The sequence below is a fragment of the Thermobia domestica genome, chromosome 18 (genome assembly GCF_964235325.1).
Source record: "Thermobia domestica chromosome 18, izTheDome1.hap1.1, whole genome shotgun sequence".
NCBI lineage: Eukaryota > Metazoa > Arthropoda > Insecta > Zygentoma > Lepismatidae > Thermobia > Thermobia domestica.
In genome coordinates this window covers 126144449-126170242 of record NC_137471.1, presented here as the reverse complement: position 1 = coordinate 126170242, position 25794 = coordinate 126144449, and the positions used below count along the sequence as shown (strand labels likewise).

The 25794-nt window shown below is 31.2% G+C and overlaps 1 protein-coding gene across 3 annotated transcripts in view; it reads right to left on the bottom strand.

The window, feature by feature from the left end:
* LOC145675691 (uncharacterized) overlaps nucleotides 1-25794 on the bottom strand; it is a 211119-nt gene that overhangs the window by 18168 nt on the left and 167157 nt on the right. For all 3 annotated transcript variants that reach the window (XM_081746293.1, XM_081746295.1, XM_081746294.1), the window contains one exon: nucleotides 23222-23362. In XM_081746293.1, coding sequence (XP_081602419.1) covers nucleotides 23222-23362 — 141 coding nt within the window. The remainder of the gene's footprint in view (nucleotides 1-23221; nucleotides 23363-25794) is intronic.

Here is a 25794-nt window from a genome sequence, read left to right as displayed (position 1 = left end):
TTTAAACATAATCTATCACTTTCTTTTATTGAAAATCACAAAGAACACATTGATTGGGTTAGATTATCAAGAAGAAAAGATCTGACTCAACACGAAAACATTATTAATAAGTATGGCGATATGATTTTCTGGGATAAATTGTGTGAGCCAAAGTATGATTCAAGGTATGGGCGATATTCTCATCTAAAACCAGAATTCGTATTAAAACATAAAGAACATACAAGACAACATATAAAATGGCATTACTACACTGATGAATATGCTCGACAAATGACGGAAGATTTTCTTAATGAGTTTAAAGAAGAGATTGATTGGCTTGCATTCACTGAAAAAATAACTGGAGAAATTATACAGAGAAACAAGCTATTAATTTTTGTACACAATTAAGAGAATACTTATATTGGGATATAATCTCTTATCTTACAAATTTGCTCACACTTGAGTTCCTAAGAACCTTTAAAGATAAACTCGATTGGGATATAGTTTCTATAAAGTGTCCTATTGAAAGACAAGAACAAACAACCTTCTTGAGCGAATCTAATTCTCTTATCGATTGGCGAGCTATTACACCGAAACTAGATGAAACACATGTAAGAAAATACCAAAATAGAGTTTATTGGCCAAATGTTAGCTTAGATGATAAAAGCGAAAAATTCATTCTCGAGTTTGAAAGCAAGGGTTTAAATTTAAGTGGGATAGTATATACTTGTTGGAATAGCAGGTTTTCTGAAAGCTTTATAATGAGAATCAAAGACAAGATCTATATAGTTGAATTCTTAAGATTTAATAGACATGTTAGCGATAGCCTTAGAAACAAACTAATGTTACTTTCATCAGGTTTACGCTTAATAGAAAACTCAGAAGAATTTCCAATATGCAAAGAAACAAAAACTGAATTGTGTAAAACAGCATGCGAACATGTGTTCTGTGTTGAGTGTATGGTTACCTGGTTAGGAAATAATAACACTTGTCCTTTGTGTAGAACGGTTATACATAATAATAACAATTGATAACCCGGTTTATTCTAGATATTGATAGCACGTTTTTATGAAGAATTAGGTTAGTGTAGATTAATGTTAAACTTTTATAATCAATAATCATAAAAGTTATATTTGCATAACCCTTCCTTCTTCTCCATCCACATGACAATCATACTTTTCTTTTACTTTATTTAGAAGGTTGATTGAGTTTGGGTGCTCCCTTACAACTAAAACCATCATCATTCATCTTAGCTTAAACACAAGTAGAATGATTCGCTATTCATACTAACCTTTTATGTAATAATAACCATAAAGAACATATATTTACACTACAACATTACTTTTATCTATCCAACTATTATGTGATTCATCAAATCCTAACCATTTAACGTATACTTTATCACCTTTCTTTCTCAACACTTTCTCCACCAAGTATTCATCTGTGTGTTTCGTCTTTAATAGTTTTGGTTCGTAAAATCTACCTTGTACATCCTCTTCTTTTAAATCTTTAATTCTATAGGTAGGTGGATTAGATGGAATAACTTCGCTAATAACAAATACTTCTGTTGACCAATTAGGTGTATATTCTTTCTCAAATAACCCTTTCGATTTACTTATACGAACATGATGCCTAATTTGTATTTGGGCTTAACACGCTTATATTCTTTTTGATACAATTTCTTTAATATTGTTTGCTCATTCTTTTTATTAACTTCTACAGGCTTTAAACCAATTGTTCTATGAATTTGATGATTATAATCTTTAACTAGTGTTGGTAATGTATCTATCCATTTATAATTTCCTTGTGTTGTGAACTTCTTCCACATGTTCTGTTTAAGTGTTCTGTTGAATCTTTCAACAACAGAAGCTTTCTTACCACTATAGGTTGAGTAATGATTAATCTTATTTTCATCCATTAACTTCTTAAACTCTTCATTGTAAAACTCTTTACCTTGATCAGTTTGTAAGTTACTAGGTTTTCTCATTCTTAATATGGATTCAAATGCTTCTGTATCATTCTTCCCACTCTTATCTTTAACAGGAACAGCAAATGCATATTTTGAAAACACATCTATAATCGTTAGGAAATACTTATACCCTTTATTGATTTTGGAAATACCTTTTAACACATCACTATCCATTTCTACAATATCAGCTTGCCAAAGATCATCAATACCTCTAACAATAACACTTAACCTGGGATAGTTTTTCCTTGCTGAATTATGAATTTCTTCTATAATGTCTTCTCTAATACCTTTACCTTCTTCTAGTCAATCGGAGTTTTTAATGAATTGAGATTTATTAGCACCACATACAACACATATACATTTCTTAATATATCTTCCATTCTTTGTTTGTTCTATTCTAATGTTATCTATTTTTGTATCTGTTGATTTCTTACACTTAACACAATACACCATACTATTTATTATGTGGAAAATTATTAACCTCCATCTATAATTCAAACACTATATCAACTAACAACATCATTCTAAAGATCGGCCTAATTCAAACTATAATTCAACTTACAACATCATTCTAAAGATCGGCATAATTCAAACATTAATTCAACTAACAACACCATTCTAAAGATCGGCCTAATTCAAACTATAATTCAAGCATATGTTTGTTTGATGCTCTTGTCGATATTTGATGATTAATACTATAATTAACGGGTGTCGATATTTGTTATTAATACTATAAATAATGCTGTTGTTGGCATCTGCTTATTAATACTATAATTAATGCTGTTGTTGATTAATACTATAATTGATCACGAACTTCAATCTATAATTCAATCTATAATCAATCTATAATCAATCTATATAATAACTTCTACAATTCAAACACTGTTCATCTATATAATTTAATCAATATAACTTTCTATAACTTAGTCTATAATTCAAACAATAATTCAATCTATATAACAATTTATAATTCATCTGTATAATTCAATCTAGAATGTTGTTATATAGATTGAATTAGAATGTTGTTATATAGATTGAATATAGCAAATGGTTTTATGAATGCTCTCTTTCTATGTACATTATAACAAACAATAATTGCCCTTCTTCCATAGCTGAATTCTTATTTGCTTGAAACGTAATTATATCACCCTTTTTAATGTTTACAGGTGAATTTTTAATCAAAGTATCACCCTTTTTAATGTTTACAGGTAAATTTTCAATCCAAGTATTAAACAAATATACCTCTAGAAAGTATTCATCCAAACTTAATTCCAAGTGCATTATTTTTGCATTATAGAGAAATTTGTTACCATTAGAAGTATTTTAACTCTATTGGTCTTTCTGTCCTCGGTAAATTTAATACTTTTATAAGATACGAATTCGTTTGGGAGAATTGATTTAATATATCCTTCTAATTCCTTTAAACTATATTAACCAGGTTGAATTATCACTTCCTCTGAAAGCACAGGGCTATTACTACAAAATGTTAACTTATTATTTTTTCTGTAATGTTTGGAGTTAAGTATGTTGTGTAAAACCCTGCAACAGCTACTTCTAAATCGTTTTCAAATGGGTAATGCAAAGATAAGTTTAATACAGACGAATAACCATTTAAATTAAATACTTTCATTTATTATATAATAAATAATTAAAATGGATAATTGGGATATTCAAGTAAGGTTACCAGATCAAATTATAAAGAAAAAGAAGAATGGAAAGTTTTTACCTGATGATATAAGATGTTTAATTGTAGGACCTAGTGGTTGTGGTAAAACAACATTAATGATTGATAATTTCTTGTTAGCACCTGAATTGTTAAAATATGCAAATGTGTATATCTATTCTAAAAGTCTTAATCAACCTAAATACCAACAACTAATACAACTTTTTCGAGATATAGAATATAATATTAAAGATACAATAGCAATAGTAAAAGGAAATAGTGAGGATATAATTCCATTAGATCAATGTGAGAACGAGTCTGTGGTAGTATTTGATGATTTCATTTTAGAAGAACAAAACCATGTAAGAGAATATTTTACTCGAGGGCGTCATAAAGGTTTAAACTGTTTCTATCTCGGACAAACTTATTCTAAATTGCCAAAACAATTAATTAGAGATAACTTAATCTTTCTTTGTATCTTTAGACAGAACAATGTGAATCTAAAGCACATATATGATGAGTTTGTTGGAACTGATATGTCGTTTGAAAAATTACAATCATTATGTAATAAGTGTTGGAGTGAAGTGCATGGTTTCTTAACAATAGATATGACTAGGAAAACGAATAATGGTAAATATAGAAATAAAATTAGACTTTTTAAATGTATAGTGAATTAAAAACGAACCTAGATGAAGTCAACCTTAAACGCAATCAAACATACCTGAACATGATTGAACGTACTTAAACGTGTATGTTTTATTACGTTGTGATGTGTATTTATTTTTCTTTATATAATAAATAGATGTTAATAAAGCTAAGAAATATATAAAATTAAAAGAACTTGCTAAAAGATTTAAAGAAATTAAACAGACCAATCGAAGTAAATATGAGAAATATAAAAAACAAGATCAACCTGTTATCGATGCAATTAAAGATTTAGGACAAGATATATCAAAAGTAACAGGAGAAAATAAAAATCTAATTCGAGAGTTAGTTCCAGTTGTCCATAAAAGTGCAAAAATACATTCAAGCTTATTAGTAACGCCTCCTATGTATGAGAGTTCAATAAGTGAAAGTGATAACAGAAGAAATAAAACATATGGAAAAACAAATTAAAGATAAAGTAGAAGGAATAGAGTCTTTAGAAACTACTCATTTTGGTAAGATTGCCTCAAGATATTATGCAACTAGAGATGATAAAAATTTGGAATACAGCCATATGATGAAGATGGAAAAATCATTCATATGATAGGAGATGCAGAAGTTAAAATTCATGGTGATGATTTAGTTATTAATAATCGACATTACACAGGAACAGAAGGTTTATGGGAATTACTAACAAAACATAATCCAAAAAGTATAAGGATGATGATCTAGATAAATATAAACAAATAATTAATGATTCTAATGTAGCATTTCATAACAATGATCCAAATGCAAGAAAACAACGATCTAGTAAAAACGAAAAATATAAAGAAATTATCAAACCTATTTGGGATACATATATAAAACCAACTTTAGCTCCAACACCAACAAGAAACAAAACAGGAGAAGGAATAAAAATATATAATGAATTGCCTAAAGAATATATATGGATGGATGATGTGAGGAAACTAATTGATCGATTAATTGTGATTGATGGAGAAGAAAAATCTGGGAATGATAATTTTTACAATGAGAAAATATGTATTATGGATATGATTAATTCTAAGCTCTCACAATTTATTCCTAATGATCCAAAGGGTATAGGTTACTTGATAATGATATTCAATATGTTACCACCAAAATTTTGGAATAATGAAAAGTATGAAAAAGGATTAATGAATAAAATTTTAAACATGAAGGGGATACCTGAGTTACATATTCCAGGCTATGAATTTTGCGGGCCTTTTACGAAACTACAAGAAAGATTAGAAAGAGGAGACAATGGAATTAACCCACTAGATGAAGCTTGTAAAGAACATGATATTTACTACAGAGATAATAAAGATACATCTTCTAGACATACTGCAGACAAAGAATTAGAAAATAAAGCATGGAATAGAGATGCAAACTTGATAACAGAACGTTTACCAGCTTTAGGAACTGCTTTAGCTATGAACACAAAAGTAAGATTTGGTTTAGGTTTATAAGTATTTTTAGATTTAGATTTATAAGTATTTTTAGATTTAGGTTTATATGTACTTTTTATGGAAATTTTTCATAGAAAGCTTTTAATTATATAATAAATATGCAGTTAAAAGATTTTACATTTACGATTCCTAATCAGGAACTTAAACAATTAAATATAGATCACATTTTAACTAACAAACAACTCAAACAAAAGGGAGCAAAACTAAGTAAAGGACAATGTATGTCTCTATCTCTTTCTATACCACAACTTAAGAAAATAAACAAAGAAATGAAGACAAATGATAATGAAGTTCATTATGGTGGTTTTATATTTACTATTCCAACGATTTTAGCTTGAATAGGTGCTCTAGGTTCTGTTGCTGGAGGTGCGGCTGCTATTGCTAAGACTGTAGATGATGCAAAAAAGAATAAAATGGAATTAGAGGAACAAAAGCGTCATAACTTAGCAATAGAAGAAAAACAAGATGGTAAGCTTTCAAAAAACGTAAACTCCAAAACAGTAAAGAAAAAGAAGAAATTAAACCTTTAAGTAATTTAGATCTAATACAATTTGTTAAAAAACTTAAGATAAGAAACTTTAGAGGTGTATTTATGAGTGATGAATTGCCTAAACAACTAAGAAAGAATGAGTGTGGTATTGTTAATTTTGATACGTCTAATAATATAGGAACCCATTGGATTTGTTATTGGAAAAAAGGAAATAGAAAGTATGTGTTTGATTCATTTGGAGGTAATCCGCCAAAACACTCGTAAAATATCTTGGTCATAATATAGAGTACAATAGCAGCCGTATACAACATTTTAACGAGGTAATTTCTGGACATTTATGCATTACAGTGTTAAAAATGTTTACAGATGGGTATAGTTTTTCAGAAATTATTAGTCAGGTGAATAGGAATAAGGATATTTGGAGAAGTTATATTTAAGTTTTTATGGGTTTATTTTATGGGCTTAATTCATAAAACAATTACAAATATTTTTTATAATAAATATGGATAAAATAGAGTCATATGAATTACAATCCTTTAAACCTAATCAAAGAACAATCGAAAATTTAAATAAACCAAATAGATCTATTGAGTTTGTTATAGATGTTGGAGATGGGTTTGTTCATCCTTATTATGCCGATATTTATTTAACTTTTGAAATTAGAGGTAGAGATGCTACTGGTGAATATACTACTGGTCAAAATATTAGACTTATTAATAACTTCTTCCCACATTTGTTTTCTCAAATACAAGTTAGTAAGCATGGACAGATATTTGATAGTATTGATTATCCTGGTTTAACTTCAACAGCTGTAAATACATGTACGATTTCAAAACCAGAGGCAAATCACTATGATGAATGTGGATGGGAAGGAATTACGTGGGCAAGAACAGATGAAGAAATAGTGTTTTTGCTAAGACTTTTGCCAGGATTTTGTTCAGATTATAAAGATATTATGTGGAAAGGTGGTATATGTAAAATATATATTTAAAAGAAGTGGTTCTGATGATAATGCATTTGCTATTTGGAAAATAAAGAAACAAGATGGAACATATGAGGACAATCAACCACATCCGGGTAAAGTTAAGATTACAAATATGGAGTTAAGAATGCATGTTGTTAATTATGAATCTAACGATACTACCTTGCTAAAATCTAATATGTTAAAAGAAGGTAAGATTCCTATTTCCTTCAACACATATCAATGTTTACAGATATCAGTTAGTGGCAAATATTTAGAGTTTGATTTAACCACACAATTTATCTCAAGTGAATTTGATATGCCTAATTTTGTGATTGCCTTTTTTCAAACTGATAGAAATGATAATCAAGAAAGAGATTCAAGCTATTTTGATCATTGTAAAGTTCAGAATATCCATTTTCGTAATTCTAGAAACGAATCTTTTCCATTAGAATCTTTAATCTAAGATTTTGCGAAACAAGTATTTGAAAGCTTACGAAATGTATACGATATATAAGAGAGCTACAATTGGAAACACTGAGATGTATTACTATCCTAAAGAGTTTTTAGAAAATAGGCCAATGTTCGTAATTAATACAAGCAAACATAAATCAGTAACTGTAAGTGATAGAACTAATTTGAAACTGACTGTTAATTTTGAAAGCGATATACCAGATAAAACGTTTTGTTATGTTGTTTTGATTGGTAAGAAGAATTTAGAATACGATGTACCAAAAGAAAAAAATAATTGAGAAGATATAAATCAATCATATGTTTATTAGTTCTGTTTAGTTTGTAAGTGTTTTTATGACAATATCATAAAAACTTATTTAATAAATGAATATTTCAGATAACATACCACGTGAGAATTTAATTGTGTTAATTGAAGATACTATTTTAAATCTTGAGAAGTTATTAATGAAAAACAAAAGGAAGTTTAAGAGAATAAAATTTGTTTATACTACTCTTATTACGTTATCAATTCTACTATCAACTTCTACAAGGTTCATCAATGTGTTTATTCCTGTTACAGTATATTCAATTATTACAACTGCATTTGCTTCGGCTTCTGCTGTTATCACTGGTCTATCAACACGGTTTAATATAGATTCGAAGAAAAAATATTATAAAAATATGTTGAATCAAATTGAATTGCTTAAAGATGAGCTTAATGTAATTAAGTTAATGAATGGTGAATTAACAGATGAAAATGTAAAGGTTATTGTTAATAGAATCAATGATATACTTAATGAAATTCGAGACTATTAGAAACAAAAAAAAGAAGAAGCTCAAATACAAAATTACAGAAAAAAATTAGAACACATGTTGATGAAGAAGATAAAATTATCTATATAGAACAAGGGTTCTTGTTTCAAGACCTCTTTCAAACTCACAACCACACAGTTTTTATTAATGAGTCAGGATTATATTCTCTTATCGATTTTTCCTATATAATAAAAGATGGCTCAACACATTGATTTTTTAAATAAACTTGGAATTCTTGAACAAAAACAGGTTATTGGATTAAAAGAATTAGAATTAAATACAGAATATAAGATTGTGAAAATGGAAAAGATTAAAACTAAGTTTGGAAAGAGCATTTTAGTTGAATGTGAAGAGTTTAAAGTATTTCTTCCACCTAGATTTACAAAACACTTAACAGATAAAATGATTGATGGTGTCGTTAAAGATGGAATAAAAATTAAATACACTGGACTAATAGATAATTATCCAACTGTTGAGTTCTGTATGTAAATTTCAAATGAGGATCGGTTTTGTGAATCCAAAAAATACTTAAAATGACTAGAATATGTCTTCAGAAGTAAAAAATGGAGTGGTTAGAATGGATCCTCAAAAGAAATTTATACTTACTAATAATTTCAATGTAATTGTGAAAAATGTGCAAACCGAATTTGAAATAGTTTTTGATATTAACGGTTGTCTATTCAGCTTGAATTATGATCACTGGACAGAGTTTAAGAAGTCATTGTTTTCTATAGAGAACGAAGTTAGCAGAAGATTCCATTATCAGTATCCGAACTTGTAATTTTAAGTATGTTTAGGTGTATAAGTGTTTTTATGATTTCATTATCAATAGTCGAACTTGTAATTTTAAGTGTATAAGTGTTTTTATAGTTTCAAGATTATAAAAACAAAAACCTTTGGATATATAGAAGATAATATCATTTGAATTTTAAAGATATATGTATAAATAAGGGATTTATTTGAGTTTTTTATAATTATATCCTTAGAGTTATGCAGTTTATAAGACATTCCATAGATAGTAAATTTATTTCTCTATTGATTGCCGTTTGAATTTTTAAAATCGGTTAATAAACAATGGATCTAACGGATAGTGATTTAAAAGATTCGGGAATTTTTTGCGGGTTTATTTTTTACTTTTTGGGAAAACGTTATTCTTTAAAAAGTCCTAGATTTTGTGGTAATTATGCTAGTATTTTTTATTTTTCAAAAGTAACAATAATTAGTGAAATTATTAAAAATTAGAATCGTATCCTTAAAGGTAGGCAACCAGTTATACATGAAAAACATAGTACTTTTAAGTCTCTATCGATTGTCGTTTGAATTTTGAAAATCGGTTAGTATTCGGTGAAGTTACAGAAAATTTTAACAAAAATTCAAAATTTTCGGGAATTTTTTGACGCTTTATTTTTGAGTTTTCGGAAAAATGTTATTCTTTAAAAAAGTCTTTCAGAGAATTTTCTGAAGATTATGCTAGCATTTTTTATTTTTCAAATATCTGAATTTTTATTTTTGCAGTGTATACAAACTCATAATTTTTTTCTGAAATTTGCCAACTTTTTTATTTGATGAGTTAGCACATTATAACTATGGAGGGGTAAAACTACCCTCTTAAAAATATTTTGGGTAAACACTATAATATTTGGTAAGTGAGTTGGCAACACTGACATTTTTTTCTTTTTTGAACATTGATGTTTTAGCTATATTTGCTAGCTAGGTGGGCATTTTAAGAAGTTACTCACTTACTCAGTAGATAGTGCTGCATATCGTGTAGTTTATCACTTTGCTAATAGATGGCGTTATTTGTAGAAGTATTTGTTCATATATAAGGACCGATTTTCACTTGATTTCTTTGAGTACATGTTAGCCGAGTGTGCTCGCTCATGGTCTGGGCCAGCTATGAGTAGTTATCGGCGTGGTCGTCGCAGGTTCGAGTCGCCTCCAAGCCAGAAGAAGGATTTTCACAAGAGAACAGCAACAGAAAGAAAACGGAGGCACAAGAGAAGCAGCAACAGAAAGAGAAACAAACAGAAAAAGGAGCCTGAGAGGCAGCCAAAAGCAAACCAAACAAACAAATAAGAGGAAGGCGTAAGTCCTCTCAGGTCTACCTGTGCACAAGTTTTGCTGCTTTTTACTTTGAAAATTTATTTATGTTATAAAGTTTTTATGATTTTAAATGTCATAAAAGCCTATGCGGCATACTAAACTTTATCTTCTTATAATTCAGCTATTTTTGAACCCATTTGAACCAAACAAAAACTATTTTTTTCAATCAAAGACAGCACTATAAGTTTTAGATTTAACCGTTTTTATGTTTTTAAATGTTATAAAAGCCTATGCGATCTCACTTTGGGCTATGTAACTTAGTATTATTTTCTTGGGTCCTTCTGTGTTGACTAAAAATATATACGAAATGTGTTAGCTTAGAGTTTTGGCCCAGAAGTGAGGTTCGCTATCTACTAAAACATTATATATTTTTTACAATTTAATCATAAAGACTATGACCTATCCAACCTTATGGGAACAAAACAATCACCTCTCTCTAAATCAGGAGACGTTGGTAAGATTGAAAACTATAGAGCAGCTGCAATTTTATGTGCTCATGTAATGGTATTCTTGCTCATGTAAAATCATATATTAATGTTAGACAGCATGACTTCTCCCCAGGAAGGTAAACTATTTCCAAATTAATGACGTATCCGCAATATATATATATATATATATATATATATTGCGTATACGTCATTAAATTGTAAATATATATATATATATACACTCTGTATAACATGGAAGATCAATTGTACATTACATATATTTTGATCTTTCTAAAGCATTCGATAAAGTCAATCATTCAATTTCATTGTTAAAGTTATGGGCTTTTCAAATCAGTTTCTTTCTCTGTTTAAATCTTATTTAGTAAATCGTACTCAATCTATAGTTTACAATAATTTTGAATCTGCTGAATTTGTAGCAACTTCAGGGGTACCACAAGGTTGAAATCTACGCCTATTATTGTTTTTGATTTATGTTAATGATTTACCATCAAGTGTCAAATTTGCGGAATGCATTATGTATGCAGACGATATAAAATTATATGGAGAAATTAAAGGTAACAATATTATTGCTATGAAAAATGACATAGATTCACTTTATAAATGCTCAGTTGAAAATTACAGTTTAATATTAAAAAGTGCTTATATATGTTATTTCCAAAGCAAAACGCTTGTATAATACATGCTACATAATAAACAGACAACATCTAAATAGAGTGAATATGAGTAAAGATTTGGGTGTGGTAATGGATAATTGTTTGACCTTCAAGGCTCACGTAAATGAAGTAAGAAATCAAGCTTATAGAAAATTAGGTTTCATAATTAGGAATACTTTTGATTTAAATGACTTTAACAACTTAAAATTACTGTATAACACATTAGTTAGAAGTAACTTGGAGTATGGTTCATCTTTGTGGTTTACATTTTGTTAGTTAAATTCAAGTAAATTAAAAATGATTCTATACATTTTTTTTACTTTAAGAAATATCATCTGTCTGCACTAAGATTAAGGATTTCATACTCCAATTTATTGTCTGAAGTTCAATATATTAGCTTTGAGGATAGGAGTGTAATACACCAGCAAATTTTTTTGTATAAAATTGTAAATTATAAGATAGATATTTCAGAATTTTTGGAAAACATCTCATTTAATGCTGCTAGATTTAGAAACAGGAATAGAAATTTTTTAAGTATGATATTACAAGAACTGAAAAATCAAGAACTTTGCTTTAGTACGTTTGTGTAAATTATATTATGAAATATCAGCAAAAAATCCAGTTTTGGATTTAGGAGTTCCGTTGGTAAACATTTATAAAAATGATAAAATGTATAATTAAAAATCCAAATAGCTAGATATGAATATTAAATAAATATCCTTGTCAAATTTGAATTTTAGCATTATTAGACACTCGTCATTGTTAATATCTTATTATTAAAATATGAGTTCTCCTACAAAACATTACATTATTTTTATACCGGAATTTAGAATTTTGTATGTACGTAGTATTTAATTAGGTTACTCCTTTCGCTTGATTTATTTTTTATTTTATTGTGTTTTACTTTTCTACTATACATGTAATTAATAGTATGTTATTTAACAGTATTATGTACATTTAATTGTATTATTTAATTTTGTATGTACATTATTTTATTGTATTTCTTATTGATATATATATATATATAATTTATGTAAGTCTTCTTTAATTGTAGTTATTTACTCTCTTGAAGGAGTAAATAAATAAATAAATTAATTAATTATTTAATTAATTAATGATAATTCCAGATACGTTGGAGGTGTTCCCAATGGTTACAGTAAATCGCTTTACTTTATGTCTTACCCGTTTAGGAGAGCCTACTGAGTAAAAGTAACTTGAATTTATCTGTGTTACTCTTAGCTTAATGACATTTTTAAACAATCAATGATGATAGAGCCACAATGTGTTGTTTCGATGAAGGAATATTTTTCAGGAAATAATTCTTATTCCTCGCGAGGCATTTGTTTCTACTACAACAGTGTGTCCACAGTATACGGTTTCATAATCTATTTACGTTTGCAGTACATGCGAGTAGGTTATTGTCTGGAAAATGGGATCGTATGGTTATTGTGAAAGAGATATGAGAAAGGTACGCTCTTTCTAAAGAATAACGAAGACAATATTGAAATGTGAAACTAACCTACTAATCTTGCAATTTTTAAAATGTTATTTTTCATTACGACTTTTGTTTTTAGTGTTTGTGGTTTATGCGACATTTTCCATTGCCATTTTATGTTCTATTTCGATCTGGTTTTGCTTAAGTATGCAGAAAATCCGTTGGTGAGTTGCGTGCTTGATTTTGTGCTATAACAAGAGTGCCAATTGATTTTTAACAAATCAAATTCTTTTATTATATTCAAGTGAAAACATAACATCAAAGCTATAAAATCTGTTACATTAATAGAAGAAAATCATTTACAGTAGATTTGAGTTTTTTTTAAAAAAAAAATCACAAAACTTGTCTGCACTAATGACAAAAAACATAATACATCTACCTTCTTCCCGTATATCCATGCAAAGGATATTTGTCGTGCATTTTGATGTGACTTTTACGGGGAGCGTAGCTCCTTATCCATGGCAAAGCCAGTAAGCATTAGATTTTAATTCTGTGACAAATGTAATTAATCTGATCCTCATTTTCAATTCCAGAATAGAACTTGGCATTTTAAATAAAAATCTCGCCCTTTTGTGTCCTCTTATTGCTGCGAATTATAAAAATAGTATTCCAAATTTGTCAACGTCATGTGTTCTGAGCAGAATAGCACCAAATTTCACATTAATTGATCCCAAAGTATCTAATTCTGGTATGTTCCCGCTATTTTTATGGTAAGTTGCTGATGTGTTTTTAGAGGAGAGCCTGTAGTCTTACATTAGTCACTGGCACAACCAAGGGATATCGAATTATTAATTCTTTGACTTTTGAAATTAATCTGATACTCATTCTTATTTCCTAAATAAACTTGGGAGATTTTATAAAGATTCACCATCGTATCCTTCACCGCCTGTACCACTCAAGGTACTGCATTACCAAAATACCAATCCAGATTTTAGAAACGCATACCTTTTTACCACAAGAACGCCAATTGTCACATTAATTGACCCAAAAAGTTTTTTCCCCTCATGTCCCTGATATGGATATTTATGCCGAATTTTTTGTGAATTTTAGATGGGAGCTGCAGCCTCATATAAGTCACTGACAGATTCAAGAAGCATATGAATATTACTTATGTGAAATTTATGAATAATCTAACGCTCACTGGCATTTCCAGAATAAAATATGGAATTCATATAAAGATTCTCCATCTTATATTTTGCCCCTGTGCTCCCTTAAGGCAGTGTGTTACCAAACTAACATCCTATATTAAAATGCACATACCTTTTTACTACAATAACACTGAACTTCACATTAATTGATTCAAAAAATACTTTATTCTGGTAATCCCTACTAACAAGGGACATCACCCAATTGTCCGGCTCCGATTTCAATGAAATTTTTCTAGCTGATAGAGGACATATATGTATTATTTGTGATGACAGAAATTTTTGCCATCGTGCATGTTTTCTATTTTTTATAATTTTTAAGAGTTGTGATGTTGTTATTAGAGATTAGGCCTACTGCAGAAGTCCCTTACTAACCTTTGTAAACGTAGCGTTAATAAAAGAATAACCATGTAGATACATATAAGACCTAGGGGAAAGTTGTATGGTAGGTATGACCTTGACCGCAGCCATCTTGAAATCCGCCATTTTGAATTAAAGTGAAGTTTGAAAAATGAAAACCATAGAATGTGACACCTCATTTTAATAGCAAATTTTTCCAAAAAGCCAATGGTATGCTTATTTTTGTTCTATAATTAACCAGTGTAAATTTAGAACTGCTTCTAATGTGCACCAAACGTCCATTATTGGATCTTTCAAATTGGCAACACTCCTAATTTTCACCGCATGTTTTAAGATTCCAACTGGCACTCTGCAATTGTTGCCATGGTTCATGTTTTCTAAATTTATTACATTTTTAAGACTTGTGATTTGTCAGTTCGTAAATAGTGTTGGGATAAGCATCCAGCAATCTTTCTGAATTTTGAAGACTTGCAATGTAATTATTTATTTTATACGAGAATACATGAAGAACCTATGGACCTATGTGACGTAAAGAAATGCAAATGAAATTATAAGAAATTGGTGTTATACGAACACCAAATTATCAAGAAATGTAGCCTACATGTTGCGCAATCGACAAACAATAAAATATTTTTAATAAATACAACATTTAAGAAAAAGCAGCAATGCTAGAAAATATCAGAGGCATAATATGACTGTTTCCACAACATTGTTTGTGCCATGAACATAATATGAAAACAGGTAACTTGTTTATAAAGAGGTGTAACTTAATTGAGTGCCCGATCAATAATGATTATAAATTTTACAATCATGAACCATCGACAACAATCGCTAGAAAACGCATGACTTTTTTGCCTGACTAGCTAAAAAATGGCCATAGAAAATAAATAAATAGATAAATAAATAAATATACAATAAAGAAATTAATATAAAACAAAACGAAAGACTCTTGACTTACACAACAATCATATTTCGTTTTCCTTTTTGAAGTGAATTTTCATTTGATTTTTCGTCTCATCTGCTACACAAGCTACGTCTTCGTTATTACCTGAATGTAAAATTGGAGTTGATTCATTGTGCGATGATTCATGTCAGTAAACGAGTTTTTGAAGGGCAGGTATAGGAAATAAATAATACATGGCAAGTCTTCAAAATTCAGAAAGATTCTGGAAGCTTATCCCAACACTATTCATGAACTGATAAATCACAACTCTTAAAAAAATGTAATAAATTTAGAAAACACGAGCCATGGCAACAACTGGAAAGTGCCAGTTCGAATTTTAAAACATGCGGTGAAAATTAGGAGTGTTGCCAATTTGAAAGATCGAATAATGGACGTTTGGTGCACATTAGAAGCAGTCCTAAATTCACACTGGTTAATTGTAGAACCAAAATAAACATACCATTGGCTTTTTGGGAAAATTTGCTATTAAAATGAGGTGTCACATTCTATGGTTTTCATTTTTCAAACTTCACTTTAATTCAAAATGGCAGATTTCAAGATGGCTGCCATCAAGGATACCCTTACCGTATCACTTCCCTCTAGGCATAATATGTATTCCCGAAGCGTTTATCCACTTATTATAATTAATACGCGGGTTAGAAGCGGAGGTAAGGGACTTTCGTACATAGTAAGTGAACAATTAAATGCCTGTAACTTTTCCCCAAATAAATGTATCTCAAAACTAGCTTCACCATTGTCTTTCTGATTAAATTCTAGCCCGAAATTGTGTATCATATTACCCTACTCTTTTTTAAAAAATTGACCTTAATTCAAAATGGCTGATTTCAAGATGGCTGCGGTCAAGGTCATACCTACCATACAACTTCCCCCTAGGCCTTATATGTATCTACTTGGTTATTCTTTCATTAACGCTACGTTTACAAAGGAATACTACGTTTCTGCAGTAATCCTTAATAACCACATCACAACTCTTAAAAATTATTAAAAAATAGAAAACATGCACGATGGCAAAAATTTCTGTCATCACAAATAATACATATATGTCCTCTATCAGCTAGAAAAATTTCATTGAAATCGGAGCCGGACAATTGGGTGATGTCCCTTGTAAGGATATTAATGGCGATTTTTTGTCTAATTTTAGAAGAGGACTGTAGCTCTATAGGAGACATTGGCACCTAAAAAGAGCATCGAACCATTAACTCTGTAATATTTTTGATCAACCTGACAAGTATTGCCCTTCCCAAAATGCAATTTGGGATTTTGGTAACACTCCAGCCACCACTTTTTACGCTCCTTGCCCCCCAAAAGATGAGCTTTACCAAGAATAATGTTCCAGATGACTATACTAACATTGCGGATAAATGTTATTCTATTTTGTAGCAAATAATACACCACCAAATTCCTTACTAATAATCACTGGGGAAAATTGCTTAAAAAATTAACATTGAATCTTCCTTAAGGAAAACAAACTTTCGTGCATACAACCCAAAATAGAGGCTAAACAATGACTTTGTCTCATTTACTGATAAATTTAGAAACTTCAGACATTTTTCAATAAGGATGCCAAATTTACATTAACAGTGCGAAAACTTAATCTTTTTCCAATGCTGTAAAGAGTTCTACACATTATGAAACAGGCTATATATATATATATATATATATATATATATATATATATATATATATATATATATATATATATATATTATGGACAGAAATAGGCGACTATACAGGTTTTACCTCCAAATTTGCAGTTGAATTGATGAGACAATAGTACCATTAACTACAATTTAGGCACTAGGCGTGTTCCGAAACCCGGTGAACTGGTTTGGGATCGGATTAACGATGAAACAGAATGTGTCCGTTTATTTCAGAACCCGACCCGTAATTTGGTTCAGTTTTGTTGGAAAACAGACACTACATCGACACTTTTCACAATATCCATACATATTTTGGAAACGTTCCGAAAGATATGTAACGGCTTCGTTGTAGTTTAAGGTATTATGAATCTGCTATTTCACTTTCGAATGGAATTAAGATTTCCCATGTTTTTTTTATTTATTTTTTTTTTGTGAAAAAACGTTAATGACCAATAGAAAATACAACTGTCTAACGGTTCAGATTGGTTTGGGTTACCCGTTTAAAAAGGAAATGAAATCTTTGCGTGTATTGTTCCAAAATTATGCCAGTTAGTTAGAGGAGGACAATGATTAAAGCAAAGGAATGAGAAAGTGGGAATGTACCGATAAATGCGAAGAGCATGATGTTGTCGGTCTCTAACTTACTTGCCTTCGGAAAGAACCAGGTACAACACCCAACAGATAGTTCAGTGCGCGGAGTTCCTGGTTCGATTCCAGGTAGGAGAGCCTTTGAAACTTTAAATGTCCTCGATGCATCTGTGTTCGTGTCACTGTTCTTCAAGGTTACTGGAAATAACTGTGCAACTAGTATAACGAAGTATAATAGAAACAATTCACGGATATACTTTCGGTGAATCAGAAAAAGAAGTAGCCTGAGGGTTCGAATTACTCTTAAGGCTACTTTCTCCTTCGTGGTCTTGCGTATTTCTATGTATTTTTAAATTTAAATTTGAATTCTGTGGCTCATAGTATTTTATGATGACCGGAATCAGTGTTTCATTGTTAATAAAATACTCGAATCGTAAAATGCGCCAACTACTACATACATCAGTATTTTTTACTCTTAATTAACAGAGCAGTCTTAGGTTAGTGGCTTCAGCATCCGTTTCGTAATTTAGGGGTCCTGGGTTTGATTTAGGGGTTTGACAAGTTAGAGTTGAAACGACTTTCTTCACAGGGGAAATAGTAACAACATTATGTCATATGTCTGCAATCTTGATTCGTACTGTTTGAGAACGTAACATGTTTAGCAAACAATTTGCGAATACATAAGGATCATCATTAGGGCCTAGTATGAGTAATAAATGTGTCTGAAGCGTGTTTCATTGTGGAATTGTTTCTAACTTCTTCCACTCTTACTAGAAATAGTAATAATATTTTCGTTCGCCATTTCCAATACGTTCCATACATCTGTTCCATAAATATTTGTAAATAGGAACTATTCTCTTTATATTTGCATGTATATTTTGTTAAAATATCAAAATAACGCATACAAATCCAAAGTATTTTACCCAAGTAAAGAGAGTTATTATATACCGTGATGAGGACAAATCCCACTTAGTTTGTGTTAAGGCATCCGATGTATCGATTATCATATTAACGAGGAGCTGACACTTTCTTTTTCTTCTCTTTTCCTTCCGGACACAAATTCTTCCACAGAATATCTTATTAAGGCAATTGGTCTTTCGTAGGTCCCAAAAATTTATTTTTCCTTTTCCTATAAATTTCAGTATGTTTATTTGCATCGGAATACGACGTAATATTAAGGCCTCAAATATTTAGTAATACAAAGTAATAATAGTAATAATAATAGTAGTAAGTAGAAAAGAAGAAAAATAATAAAAAATGCAAATTCCCTATGAGGACATATTGTATTAATATCTGTAAAATCGCCCCTAGCGCTAAGAAAAAGTTAAAAATAGTCAGGATTGTAGAGAAACTTCCAGGCAAATTTCATGCAGAAAGTGGGTCTACTGAACTATGAAGAGCCTTAAGAAAACTTGTTCTTAAGTAATTGATATGCCGGCTAAAGTAAAGATGTTGATGATGAGAATGAAAGAAATATTGGGAGAAAAGTGGGAACAAGCGGAATCCCGAGGAACCCTACACACACGGGGTTTGCACAGCACAAAATTCAATGGATGGAGCTGGATGGAATAGGTTGAACCATTAAAATCACAAGACTACAATAATAATAATAATAATAATAATAATAATAATAATAATAATAATAATAATAATAATAATAATAATGTTATTAACATTTTTAAAGTTTCCCTAAAATTAGGGAAAACTTACAGAAAAGTCTGGATTTTGGGGATTGGATTTTTACCTCCAAGACACACCTCTGCAACCACCCAATCTTTAAACTAAAGCGTTCCACTAAAGGTTCATATAGAGTATATTCTACTGTATGTTTAAAAAAAAACTAACTGTAATAAAAATATCTATCACTAAACAGTGAGGCATATAAAAGTTAACCTATGGTTATGCATAGGTAATTTTGAACGCTTTGCTACAAAAATACTTTCACAGACCACAATTTGATGAGCTGTGAAGTAAAGGGTAACAAAATAGAGTATAAGTTTCAGTCTGCAGAGAAAGTGTTACTTAATGAATGGGTATACACTATTTCGAAAACCGAGACAAAGCGAGAAATATTTTTGATACTTTTCGTTTCATTTCCAAAACGAGACGATAGTTTGAGTTAGCCTTGTCTCGTCTAGAATGTAAAATGTTAATTCTCATCCCGATTTTGTTTGTTTTCTTAGACATCTCCTCTTCTCGTGGACAACATTAAAAAAAAAACTTATATATTCTGGCCAAATGCGGCGTTTCTACTTGTAATTGTATGACCTGAACGATAGTAACCTCCTAACGTTTAATCTTCTACAAGATATTATAATTATTATTATTAGTTTATTTTATTACTATTATTATTCCTGAAGATTTGATAGTTCAAGTATTAAAAGTTTCGAGTATTCAATTATCCGAAGATAATAAAACGTGTGTCATCGCCAATAAAATTCCTATATTAAAAATACTGCCCGACGTGGATTCGATCCGTGAACCTCCAAATTACTGGTCGTGTGACTTGACAACTGAACCACGATCATTATGCAGTAAATATTCCGTATTTATTGCGGTTACGCTAGGTTTCTTTGCCTCTGCTTACAAAGTTATACGTTGTTTTTCTTCGCTTCAAAACTCTTTCGTATTTGTTTCATGACGATATAAGTCAATAATCTTCGGTATAGTGTATATTATTAACTTATGTTGTTCTTAAACCTTTGGGCCTCAATTTCGATTCTTCTCTACACTAAACTACAGATTTGACAGAATTCTCATATTCTGCCTTTGGTTTGAAAGCAGTCACTATTACCTGGTCAAGCATTTATGTCCACCACTAAGAAACGTTTGTCTGACATAGTAATGAAGCACAAGGATGAAGTAGTCAGCTCCAAATGGAAATGATTGAAGTATTGCCTTCTATTTATGGTTTCTTTTTAAGAAACATTAGAAAAAAATCATAAATAGGTGTGGCGGAGATTCGAACCGAATGGCTATTTCAGTAGTCACGTACAATACAAACTCACCCAACAATACACAACAGAAATTTATGTAACAAACGTAATATCTGAAATTAGTTGTAGTACATTTGGTGTGTTTACGTTAAGTGCTACGCTAGTATGACGACTTGTTCTGAGTTTTTTTTATCTTTTTCCCGATTGTTGTGTGAACTACAATACTAAAATAGCTATTTTATTCATATTTCCTACTTGAACGTCCTTGCTAAACATAATTAAATTACGAAGTGTGTGTGTATTTTATAGACTGATTATTCTTATCATCGATACCAAGAAGGGTTAAACAGTGTATGCCCGCGACAACAATCATTTTGACAGATACTAGTGTGTTACTTTACCGCACAAGACGCTTCTTTTAGATTTTAGCGTAATTAATTGAATACTTATCAAGACACACAAGTTTCTATAATAGAAAAGAAATATCGTGTCACACTCAAAATTTCTTCAAAAGGTTTGTCCTAACCGGGACTTGGCTTCTTAAGCTTTCATTTAGCAAAAAGAGCTTTTCACTATTTATTTCTTTTTTCTATCAAATTTTGTTTCCGTTCTTTACCCTCCGACCATTATTTTATGAAACAAATCTCAAGTTAAGAGGCTTTGGCAGTAGCAAAAGAATAGTCTAGATGTTATAGGCACTAGGTTAGAAATCCTGGGGTTTTGGGTTCAAAATCACTGTAAGTCAATTTAATGCCTTTAAATTTAATTTGTTCTTGCAATGTGTAAGATGACTTCTCTTTCCTCAAAGATTTCAATCCAGAAATGAGATACAAGAATCATGCATATGTTAACCGATAGGAAAAGAGAGTGGAGACGTCTCCAATTGAAATATTATCCGAAACATTCATTGATATGCTTTAGTTAAGTTTTGTTTATTCTTCTTTACGAAATTACAGTTCTCGATTACTTAGAATATAGCAAGAGTTAGTGAACGATATATTACGTCGTATTACGAGAGAGAACTCCTATTCTTTCTATATCGTATATGCTTCTAACAAAAACATGATTGTATTATTAATTGGGGATTAAATTACACAAACTCACGTTATGTGCACACAAAATAAGACTATTGTCATATTTGAAACATATGACATGTTTTCTACTGATGCAATGGTTTTCGCAAATTGAACTAACACACACTGTATATCTTGCTTTTACTTTCGTAGATTGTCTTTCCTTTTGCCTTTTCTTTTTTGTGTTTCTTTTTCATATTGTATTTGATTTTCCGAACACACTAGAAACCAATAATATAACATCAGAAAATATTCTTGTTAGCTTTAATGTGTAAATGAAAAATAATAATATTAACACTACATTAAAAATAAAACTACAATGATATTGCTGATAAAAACTATTCTCGCAAAACAAAGATTGGAATCAAATTACCTAGACATGATATTGTTTTCAAAAAGTTTTAGTAGAGCTATTAAAACTGATAACCAACGAAGTGAAGGTAACGTTGAAACGAATAATGTAGAAGATTCTTAGACTTTACAAAATAGTGTAACCTCTGAAATAAAATGAATGTTTGACCAACGTTGATTTTTCCTTGGTATGTCTAAGCAGAGGCGGACTAAGAGTATAAGGGCCCACCCGGAGAATGATGCTTAAGGGCCTAGATAAATACCGAGTTTGTCTGGAGTCTCTACTGCCCTTTTAGGAATGAACCCTTACCCGGGGATTTGGATGGCTAAACCCACGCCCGCCTGCCTCCACGAAATTTAAAGTTGTGTATGCACATCTATAGGCAAGTATTATTTCGCTTTCATTATTTTCTACATTCTGAAAATCTTTCCATGAATTGTACATGCACCTTCAAAGCAGCGACTGAGTATGATACGATTTCATCTTCAAAATTATGAGGAATTTATTTTTCATGAATAGTATATACATGCAAATGAGTGGATAAATTATAATAAACTTAATTTTATTGCGAAGCAGGCAATTGAAGAGGTGAACAGTTTCGACCCTGCAGCCGGCCATCCTGACTGAGGTTTTCCAGGGCTTTCCTCAGTCACACCAGACGAATGTCGGGATGATACCTTGAGTTATGCCCTGGAAGCTCCCTTCCCAATCCATTTGTACGGAGGCGTGCGTTGAAAGACGTCATCGCCTGGTCTTGAGACGGGCTTAGGTAAAAAATGCCTACATAATTCATAGAAACAATAATATATCTAGTTTCTACTTTTCCTTAACTACGTCTTTATATTTATTTTCTTGGAGGTCTTGGAAGCCTCCACGACGATTAGTCCCGCACTGACCGTGGGTATCGTCTTCCTCTTTTTATTTCAATTGAGGTAATTGCTTTGTGGCTTACATCCCACAAATTCAAATAAATGAGTGAAAGATATAAAAATATAAAACTTACCTTTACCGCTTGAAAGGTAGGTAGAAAAAGCAGTTGAAGCTGCTCTGGATCACTTCTATCTATCTTGCTATCCCCCTTCCTCTTTATAGACTCGAACGTAAAAAAAAAAACATTGATTGCACCAGCAATGGAGACCTCCTTCTACCCGAGTTTTGAAAACAAGTAAAAAAATAAAATAAAAATCATAAGTTAAAAAATAAAGACTTGCAAGAAAGAAATGGTGAATTTTCATTGGGGTTTACTATTTCCAGTGTACGTTATATATACGATAAAAAGAAATTATTCCAATCTATTGCCCTGTTAATTCCCACAGCTTTGTATTCTCTTTGTTACTCTTGGATAAGAAATTGTAGGACTTTCCATGAAAATTCTTCTACAGTAAGAAAGCCATGTTAGACATGAAGTTGGAAACGTAAGTTGTGACGTAGGAAATTATTAGGTTCCCTGATCACAGCACAGGTGTTAGAAATCGATCCCGTGGCCCGAAACACAAGAATTCGGGCCCAACATGTTTGGGCTCAGGTCCCTTCTATTCGGTATCAAATATATTGCGCTGTCAATTACTGAGATGCATAATCACAGTATTTTGTTGAATTGTTCCGTTGAGTAACATTCAGGCAGGATAATAAAGAAACTTACTTCTGTGAGTGAAACACATGGAGAATATGGCATGAACATCATTTGGGGCCCGATTTCTTTGGCTTTGGGCCCTAGGCCAGATTGACGACATCATCGGTGTGCTCAAAAGGAAACTGGCCCTTTTCAATGCAACCACCCACCTCCAGAAATTCCATGCTTCATTAGTGAATAGAAGAGAACCGACCCTATACTTTTGGCACCCGATATATGGGCATTTAATCCTCGGGCTCGATTTGTGACATCACCGCTGTTTTCAGGAGACCACCACCTTTCTATTGCCGCCTCTTACATCCAAGAACTACATATTGCATTAATGAATTGAAGGGACGCAAGGCTCGAAACTTCGGGGTCCGACTTCTGGGACTTCAGGCCCATTCTCTAACATCAGCGTTGTGCTCAGGTGACAATTATTTATCGCCATCACTTGCGTCCAACAAGTCAATGTCTAACACAGTTTCCTTACCGTAGAAAAATCAGCTCCATGCTCTATATATGTTATCGGTTACACATCACATTATTTAATACATAAATTATGGACGAGATTACATTTTCGAGTTAATAGCTTACATGTATTTTTGAGACTTTTTGTCTTCTTGATTTTTCAACAAACAAGGCTACGGGTTGGGCAGGGACCCTCTATTCCCTAGTGCCTCTCACTAGCACTGCGGACCCGTTAGTTACGCTACTAGTTACTATGAACAAGAACAAATTAGTTATAACTATTCCAGCAATACCTTAAGGATTTTGCAGAGCGCAGCCCACTCGGAAATTTCCGGGTATCCGGGCGGCCCAGTCCGCCTCTGCGTCTAATGTTAAATAAGATTTCTTTGTAACTTTCTCATGATATCAATCGCTCTGTAGATACTAACGATGTTTTCTACCTGAGTTTTTAATCGTTGCAGAAGCATGGATATTTTTTTTTATTTTTTACTGTTTGCTACACTGACATTTTTCAAAGTAGAGCACTTGTAGAACGCCTTGTAGAATTCTCAACCAATCAACCTTAATACCATTGTTGGTCGTTTAACATTGCAGGATATGAAAATTGGAAATGTGAATGCACTTTTGCTTGTGTACATGCAATGCGGCAATCATGGCAACAAAAATCGGATACAAAAGTATTGGCAATTTTGATTCCCCTAGGTCTTTTATGCGTTTTTTGCGTGCTCTCCTAATTGTTTTGATTGTGCATATATACATAAAAATCTGTATATAATCATATAAGCTAGTAAATTATTTTCAATTCGACTACTATCTGGTAGTAGTAGGGTTATTAGTCCTACTCAGTACAATTTTTCAGTACTGTTCATTTATCAGAAACTTCACTACCCACTTTACAAAGGAATTCTCCTTCTCGATTTTAGTATCGTTAATTGGCATCGTAACTTCAAGTTGAATCAACGGTATATCCATCAACTTTCACTTGAAGAGCTCAATTCCAAAAGATACAAAGTCAGAAAAGTAATTTTACCAGAAGAAGATTTTTTTCTATTTTCTGTGAAAGAAAAGTAACCTTCATGAAAGAAAAATGTAATTGCCTACTTTTTGAAACACAAACGTGAAGTTGTCATCTATATCAAGAGTTTTATAAGTGTTTTAGGCATGGGTTTGCGCCAATACTACCTAAGTCACTTGACTTATCACCTTTTGGAAAAACTAACACCCACATATCCTCGCTTTATGGCCGTTTTCTACTAACAGTCCTTTTAGAGTCACCAATGGATATTGAAAAGTTGTCTAAATTACATAATTTGCTCATTTTTAGGAGGCAATAACTTTCAAATAAAGAGCAAATACAGTACAGAGACGTTCACGGCCTTTCAGATCTTTGGCTGAGTAATTGTGTTGCCAGGTTCTTTACATCTACATCCCTCGACTGACTCATAAAAACACCTCTTACCTGAAACACATCTCTATACTCCCAATGTTAGGTG